Raw genomic sequence first — 8,103 nt, 5'->3', positions numbered from 1 at the left:
TTAAGATCCTTATTTTTAGTAAAACGAAAAATCTCAGTCACACTTTTTGGTCAAATTTTTTTCACGTATCAGTTTGAAAATACGTGAAGGTGCATAGTTTTTTTAAATTTACCTTTATAATATGTATTATTTGATTAAATTAATACTTAATTGAGATAGGGTTAAATTTGTTCCAAAATATAATTTTTCTTTCTTATAAAATTCTTTAATTTTGTCACATTATGATAGAAAATTAGTTTAATTTTATTATTTTCTAAATAAATATTAATAAAATTAGTTACAAAATACTTTTAAACATTTAAAAAATGAGTTAAAATTTATACTAATAAGGTAGTATTAAACTTATAAAGGTAAAACTAAATTTTCTCCTCAAAATTGATTCTTATCCCTACTTAAATTTATTATTTAGAATAAAATTATATTGAATGATTGATATTAATTATAATAATTAAAAACCACAAAAAAACATTAAACACGATTATTTAAATTTAAATGTTTTTTCATTAATTAACTTATGGGGAAAAAAGTAATTAGTAATACTAATATTTATATATATTTTATTAATATATAAAAATCAAAATCAAAATTAAAATATGATATATAAAAACCTAAAGTTTCCGTATTAGGATTCATCTTTCAAAATACATTGCACGTTTATACAGAAACCGGGAGAGGTTAGAGATTCAGAGTCGGAAGGAAACCCTAGAATATAAATTGATTGATTGAGTGCTTTGATTTGAGAAACTAAAGCGGCGAATTTGATTTCTGTGAAATTGAAGAGGAAAGAAGAATCTTGATTCGCATATTCGGCGCGGAACCCTAGCTAGAAGAGGAAGATTCGTAGTCTCTGTTTTCAGCGGCGACGTTTACATGATGATTATGAGTCAAAAATTGGTACCGGATGCTGAGATTATCTGTCAACAGAGCCGACCTCCGGTTCTTGATGTGCAGTATCACCTCCAGAACCTCAACGTTGATGTCTCTGCTCCTTCGACTCCGATCTTTGAGTCGATTCCTACCGGCATCGCGCGATTTGAATCCGTATGTTATTTTTCCTTCCTTATTGATATTCTATGTTTTTCTGATCTTTGCGTTTGCGTATGTTAATATTCTGATTCGTGTTTATGGAATTGTTTTGGGGATATTAATTTTTCTGTCTATTGATTCGTGGTCGATTTGGGGGATTATCATGTTCTCGATCTATTAGAGTAGCTTATTGTTTAACGAATTAGATGGGGTGTTTCTCTTGATATTATAATCTGCTAAATTTGGAAGGCTTTGGCAATTTAATTTCGAGTTTATATTGATGGTTATGTATATCTGCTGCAATTAAAGCTCGAGATTTTATCTGTAGTTTTTGAGTACTGAATCATGTATATTTGTGATTCAGCTTATGAAAATTGAGTTCTTATTGGCTTTTGTATTAGTTATTGCGTTTGACTTTGTCTCGTTTTGATGGGGTGGATAGAGGGTTGTTAAAGGGAGGTAAGAGATAGGTTTTGATGGATTCCTTATTGGGATAAGCCCTCAAACATAATGGGGGCAGAAGAGGCTTGGAAGAAATAATTAGAAAGTTATAAGCAGTAAAAAGGCAGCTATGGTAATTAAGGCTTCTGATTTGTGTTAGATTAGCTAACCCCAAACCATATTCCAGTTTGAAAATTAAATTCTTCTTGGCTTTTATATTAGTTATTGCGTTTGACTTTGGCTTGTGTTGATGGGGTGGATAGAGGGTTATTAAAGGGAGGTAAGAGAGTTTTTGATGGATTCCTTATTGGTTGGGATAAGCCCTCAAACATAATGGGGCTGAAGAAGAGGCTTGAAAGAAATATTTATAAAGTTATAGTCAGTGAAAAGGCAGCTATAGTAATTAAGGCTTCTGCTTTGTGTTAGATTAGCTAACCCCAAACCATATTCCAGTTTGTTTATGTGTTTCTGTGAGTTTGAATGTTTCTATTTTTTGTACTGGTCCATGAACGGGCGATTTAGAATATTTGTTAACCACTTCCTTTGTTCAACTGCAGGCAATGAGCCACACAGACATCATGAGAGAAGTGACAATTGAGTCTTCTGCTGCTATGCCTTTTCCAAGCATTCGCTCTGGTAGCTATGCTGATATTGGAACCAGGCCCTCCATGGATGATGAGCACATCCGCATTGATGATCTATCTGCTCAACTGGGTTCTTTTTTCAAGGGCCCAAGTGCTTTTTATGCTGTCTTTGATGGTCATGGAGGATCAGATGCTGCTGTTTACATGAAGAGAAATGCAATGAGGTTGTTTTTCGAAGATGCCGAGTTGCCACAAACATCTGATGTTGATGCTGCCTTCTTAGAAGCATTGATGGATTCACATAGGAAAGCATTTTTAGTGGCTGACATTGCCTTATCTGATGAAGGAAGCGTTAGCAGTTCTTGTGGAACTACTGCTCTGACTGCCCTTGTTCTCGGAAGGCATCTATTGGTTGCAAATGCTGGCGATTGCCGTGCAGTCCTATGCAGGAAAGGTGCTGCTGTTGACATGTCTCAAGATCACAGGCCTTCATATGTACCAGAACGCAAGCGCGTTGAGGAACTAGGCGGCTATTTCGAAGATGAATATCTGAACGGTTACCTCTCAGTTACTCGAGCTCTTGGAGACTGGGATTTGAAACTCCCACTCGGGGCAGCATCCCCACTTATTGCCGAACCAGACGTTCAACAGATCATGTTAACCGAAGAAGATGAATTTCTAATCATTGGTTGTGACGGCATATGGGACGTTCTATCAAGCCAGAACGCTGTGAGCTTTGTCCGCCGTGGTCTGAGACGGCACAACGACCCAGAACTCTGTGCTAGAGAACTAGTCAACGAAGCAACTCGATTACATTCAACAGACAATCTAACCGCTGTCGTCATCTGCTTTTCTTCATCTTCTCTCATGGAGTCATCATGTCCTCCTCAAAGGCAAAGATTGAGATTTTGCGGTCTTTCTGAAGAGGCCCGGAATAGATTGAGGAACTTATTTGAAGGCAATTGAATTGTATTAATTTACAGAAATCCTTAAATACTTTAATTTAAGGGTTGATTTTTCCGCTGTTTATGGCTGTTTCAGATAGGTTTAGAAAAAATCAGCCAGAAAGTTTTGCAGAGGTAGAGAAAGAACTACAGGGTTAGAGCCAGTGGTAGTGTTAATTTTTTTAATGAGAAAACCTGATTATTTTGACATAAATACCAGCAGGACATTTCAGCATTCAACTTTTGCCAAAGGTTTTTTCTATCTTTGTTGATAGTTTATTATTATTGGGGAAAAAAAAAACATCTTTAGTTTTCATATCTTTCAATTTTACATGTTTAGGATATTATAAGAGCATTTAAACTATTAAAAATGTAAATTTAGAATTGTAAATAAATGTAGAATTTTATTTATTATACTTTGAAATTTTTATAGTTTCTTTTCACATTAAATATATAGAAGAAAAAGAAACATTTTCGGACAAATTTATCCGTGAAGTATGATATTTGTCGTCTTTTTATGGTTTTTTTTTTTTCTCTCTTTATAGTCATTTTTATGGATTAGGCTTTAAGCTATACTTATTCAAGGTTTTATTCTTTAATATTTTCCATGTTACATCAGTATTTTTCCATCATATATATAAAATTTGCTCAATATATAAAAAAAAATTGTTCTAATTGATTTTTCTTATTAGGAAAAATATAAAAATAATGTTCATGGTTTATCCAATTTGCAAACAAGAGTTCTGGTTACAACCAATAACATTTTTATTTTGAAAAAAAAAATTGTTCTTACATATCAATAAAATACGTCATTCTTTCAAAACGCAATTCCTTAAATTTAAGTCATAAATCGTACATTGAAAAATTTATGTTTTTTTATTAATTTTACAGCTTATGAACTAAATCGATTTTTAAATTTATTTTACACCGGTGCAATTTAACTTTTTAGGTATATGTTTTATCAAATATATAAATGTAATTTAAAAAATAAAATAAAAATGTTTTTGATTAATAATGTAATTTGAAATATTTTTTTACAAAAAAACATTATACATATTTTAAACCAACTTTGTAAATAGTGCAAAAACACTTTGTAAACTGAAATTTAAGTTTTTAATCAAATGATTTTTTTTTTAATTATTATTGTTTTTTAGTGGCATAGAAAGGCCTATATAAAGGCCTCAACATCATGATCATCTTAGCTAGAAGGAAATCTGCTCACCACCACGAGTCTTCAAAGGCTACCATTTTCTAGGCTTCATATCTTTAACCTTATCAATAAGAATTTTTATTAGGAAAAAATATATTCCTTCTTTAATATTATCAATATGAATTTTCAATTAAGCTTAATTCGTATTATTCTTAAACTTAACTAAATATTTTGAGTATATTTTATCTCATCAAGATATCTAGAGTTATTTTATACAGGCATAAAGTACAAAAATACCTCTAACGTTTACAGTCAGAAGCAATTTTACCCTTAATGTCTAAAATTGTGCAATTTTACCTCTAATGTTAGCAGCTAGGAACAATTTTACCTCTAACATTATTATCAAGTTGTGCCAACTTTAGACATTATTGTAAAACAGGGATATTTTATTCCTTATTCTGCACGAATTGCATATCAGTTTGTTTAAAAAAAAATATTTCATATTTTCTGTGATTTAATAATAGAGTTAGAGGTTTTTTTTGACTGGAAAGATTACTTCATTAAATGGGAATTAAAGCGTTACAAACGAAAGGAGGTGGCTCATTTTCCCACACTCCACGATCAGTGCTAGAAACTGCCGCCCGAGCAAGAGCATGGGCTACAGAATTCGCTGATCTATGAACAAAACAAATAGAAGTTGCTGTTATATCCTGTAATAGGGATTTGCAATCGTCGATAATTAAATCTAAAGTCGAATTGCCGTTAGTTTCTCGCTTAAGGGCATACACTAACAATTGTGAATCCGACTCTAACATAGCACCAGTCCAACCTTTTGTCTTCAGCCAGCTCAGTGCCTCACGGAAGGAGAGGGCTTCAACGAGGAATGGATCAAGTCGGCAGCACAATAACCCATTTCCAGCAGCGACAAAAGACCCCGAGCTATCCTGACAGATGAAACCATAACCCGCACATCCTTCCTGTGTAAAGATTGCTCCGTCGACGTTGATTTTAATCTTACCCAGCGGTGGTGGGAGCCAAACTCGAGGGTGTGAAGTTGTAGTCTCTCCTGCTGATGTTCGACTCAACTGAGAGGAGGACCATTGAGATAAATATGCCTTAGCATTGCTGGAGCTGTCAATTTATTCGACCACACTTGGTTGTTCCTATTAATCCATAGAAACCAGCAACAGACCGCAACCAACTCGAGCCAAGGTCTGAACCTGTCGATGACCAGAGCCCAAAAATCTGTAAAACTGTTGCACAATGCGCTGATATCGGAAATGGGGGTAAAATTCCAGAAATTCCTCGCCGATCTGCAGCCAACTAAAACGTGGAAGACGTCCTCATCTTCACCATTACACAGCGGACACAGAGAACTTACCGGGACTTGTCGATTAGTAAGAGCTACAAGTGTTGGTAAGCAACTAGCCAAGGTCCTCCATATGAAGTTACGGACTCGCGGAGGGGCTTTCAACCTCCAAATTAATTTCCAGTCCACCAATCCATTCAAGGCCTTTACCGCCCCCTGCTGCAGTGAAGTAGCATAATTATATGCAGATTTCACACTGAATCTCCCTTTTGGATCACAGGACCATTCCCACGAGTCGGTTACCTGGCGGCAGCTAAGCGGGATGTTCCTGATAAGCTGCGCATCCCTGTCAACAAATATACCATTTATTAAATCTTCATTCCAGCTATTACCTTGTAATCGGAGACTATCAACAGTATTACTGCATAAGCCTTTAAGTTGACCGCTTTCCACATACGGATTATCCCTGTCAGGGAGCTAGGGATCATCCCAAATTAGTATAGACGAGCCAGTCCCCACCACTTTCCTAGCTCTAGAGTCAAGTAAAGGTTTTGAGGCAAGGACACTTCTCCATATAAAACTCGGATTTGGACCCAATTCTGCATTCAAGAAGGTAAAGGAGGGATAATATCTAGCTTTGTATACCCTAGCAACCAGTGAGGTTGGGTTTGTGATAAGGCGCCAACCCTGTTTAGCTAGGAGAGCCATATTGAACAGTTGAAGGTTCCGGAAACCCATACCTCCCTTACACTTTGGTTCACATAGTTTTGTCCAAGACTTCCAGCAGATACCCTTTCCCTCTGAACCAGCGGAGGACCACCAAAAGGAATTCATCAACCTCTCCAGATCCTCGCAAAGCTGTTTTGGCAGCAAGAACAGACTCATAATGTACGAAGGGAGTGCCTGTATGACAGATTTCAATAAGACTTCCTTCCCTGTCCGAGATAAAAACTTCGATTTCCAGCCCGTTAACCTTGCTCGAACCTTGTCGGCTATATACTGAAAGACCTGGGTCTTACAGCGACCCACCAATGATGGTAGACCCAAGTACATCCCCGGGGCCGAATCAAGTCTGATGCCAAATAGTGTGCTCAGTGAAGACCGAATCTCCCCATTGCAATTCCTGCTAAAAGTTAATGCCGATTTAGTAAAATTAACTTGTTGCCCCGATGTTGCTTCATATTGTTGGAGGCATTGATGGATCTGACTAGCTTCTGCGCTGGTGGCTTTGAAGAATAGGTAACTATCGTCCGCGAAAAACAGGTGAGAGATGGGCGGAGCTGACCGTGCAATCCTGCATCTATGGATTAGACCACAATTTTCAAGCGCTATCAAGGTAGCAGATAAACCCTCGGCACAGATTAGGAACAGATAGGGTGAAATTGGATCCCCTTACCTAAGTCCCCTTTGAGGGATAATAGGCCCGATAGAATGAGTTCCATTAACAATATTATAGTTAGCTATTGTGACACACTGTAGAACTAGTGTAATCCATCTTTCCTCGAAGCCCATTTTCTCCATAATCCACTTCAAAAATTCCCATTCGACCCTATTATAGGCTTTGGCCATGTCCAGTTTGAGAGAAGCAAAACTAACACGATCCTGAGTTTTCCTGTTGAGATAGTGGTTAACTTCAAAAGCAAGCATGCCATTGTCTGAGATAAGGTGGCCTGGTATAAAAGCACTTTGAGTATGAGATATGATCAAGTGAAGAACCTGTTTCAGCCTATTTGCAATTACTTTAGCCAGAATCTTGTACATCACATTGCAGAGTGCAATTGGCCTGAGCTTAGTGACCTTTTCTGGCTGGTTCTTCTTTGCAATCAGAACGATTGTCGTTTCATGTATATGATCAGGGAATTTCCCCGCATTAAGCCACTGAATGCACGTCTTTACCACATCCGGACCCACCAAGCCCCAATAGTGCTGATAGAAACATGGATTAAAACCATCAGGACTAGGGCTTTTGTCGGGGTGCATTGAGAACACTGCTCTCTTGACTTCCTCCTCGGTGTAAGGAAGCAATAACTCGGCATTTAATAACTCGGCATTAGTTTGGCGAAATATTTTGATTTTTTTATCCAACTCGTAAACTAGACATTATATTTTTTAATCTTTTTCACGTCTAATCATATGTTTATGATATGTACTAATGAGTGATAAAATGACTCACATGTAAGTGCAGATGACAAGATTCATAACCGAGAAAACAGTTTGATGAATTATTTCTAAAATTGACCTAACTTGATAATGTTATGGGTAAAATTGCTCTTGACTGCTAACGTTAGGAGTAAAATTGCACCATTTTAGACGTTAGAGGTAAAATTGCTCCTGACCGTAAATATTAAAGGTATTTTAAATCCTTACAAGGATGGGGCATGAACAAATTTTTCTCCATTTCGTCAACAAGGACGGGATATAGATTCCCCATCTAGACGTGGCAGAGATGGGAGAGTAGTCTCTATATCCATGCTTTATTTGCAACCGTATAGCTACCTACTATTATTGATAGATGTAGGATCGGTTCTGACAATTTAAAAACCTCTTTAATTAAAAAAATTATACGTAAAAAATTTAAAATATTTCAATAAATGATAAATAAAAAAATATTGCATTAATAATTATATGGTACGTATTAGATATCTTTCT

At 36.2% G+C, this 8,103-nt stretch overlaps 1 protein-coding gene across 1 annotated transcript; it reads left to right on the top strand.

Annotated features, from left to right (window-relative positions):
• Positions 1–629: 629 nt before the first annotated feature.
• Positions 630–3,230, top strand: LOC136220116 (probable protein phosphatase 2C 13). The gene is made up of 2 exons (XM_066007817.1): positions 630–1,041; positions 2,025–3,230. The coding sequence occupies exons 1-2, from the start codon at positions 871–873 to the stop codon at positions 3,015–3,017; spliced, it is 1,164 nt and encodes a 387-aa protein (XP_065863889.1). The 5' UTR covers positions 630–870; the 3' UTR covers positions 3,018–3,230.
• Positions 3,231–8,103: the final 4,873 nt, after the last annotated feature.

The sequence above is a fragment of the Euphorbia lathyris genome, chromosome 2 (assembly GCF_963576675.1).
Source record: "Euphorbia lathyris chromosome 2, ddEupLath1.1, whole genome shotgun sequence".
Classification (NCBI taxonomy): Eukaryota; Viridiplantae; Streptophyta; class Magnoliopsida; order Malpighiales; family Euphorbiaceae; genus Euphorbia; species Euphorbia lathyris.
Note: the sequence above shows the minus strand (reverse complement) of the source record. Positions and strands in the feature narration are given on the sequence as shown.

Coding starts and splice junctions, on each gene's coding strand:
- LOC136220116 (XM_066007817.1), top strand. CDS start 871: ATGATGATTATGAGTCAAAAATTGGTACCGGATGCTGAGATTATCTGT. Junction 1,042..2,024: donor GCATCGCGCGATTTGAATCC/GTATGTTATTTT, acceptor GTTCAACTGCAG/GCAATGAGCCACACAGACAT.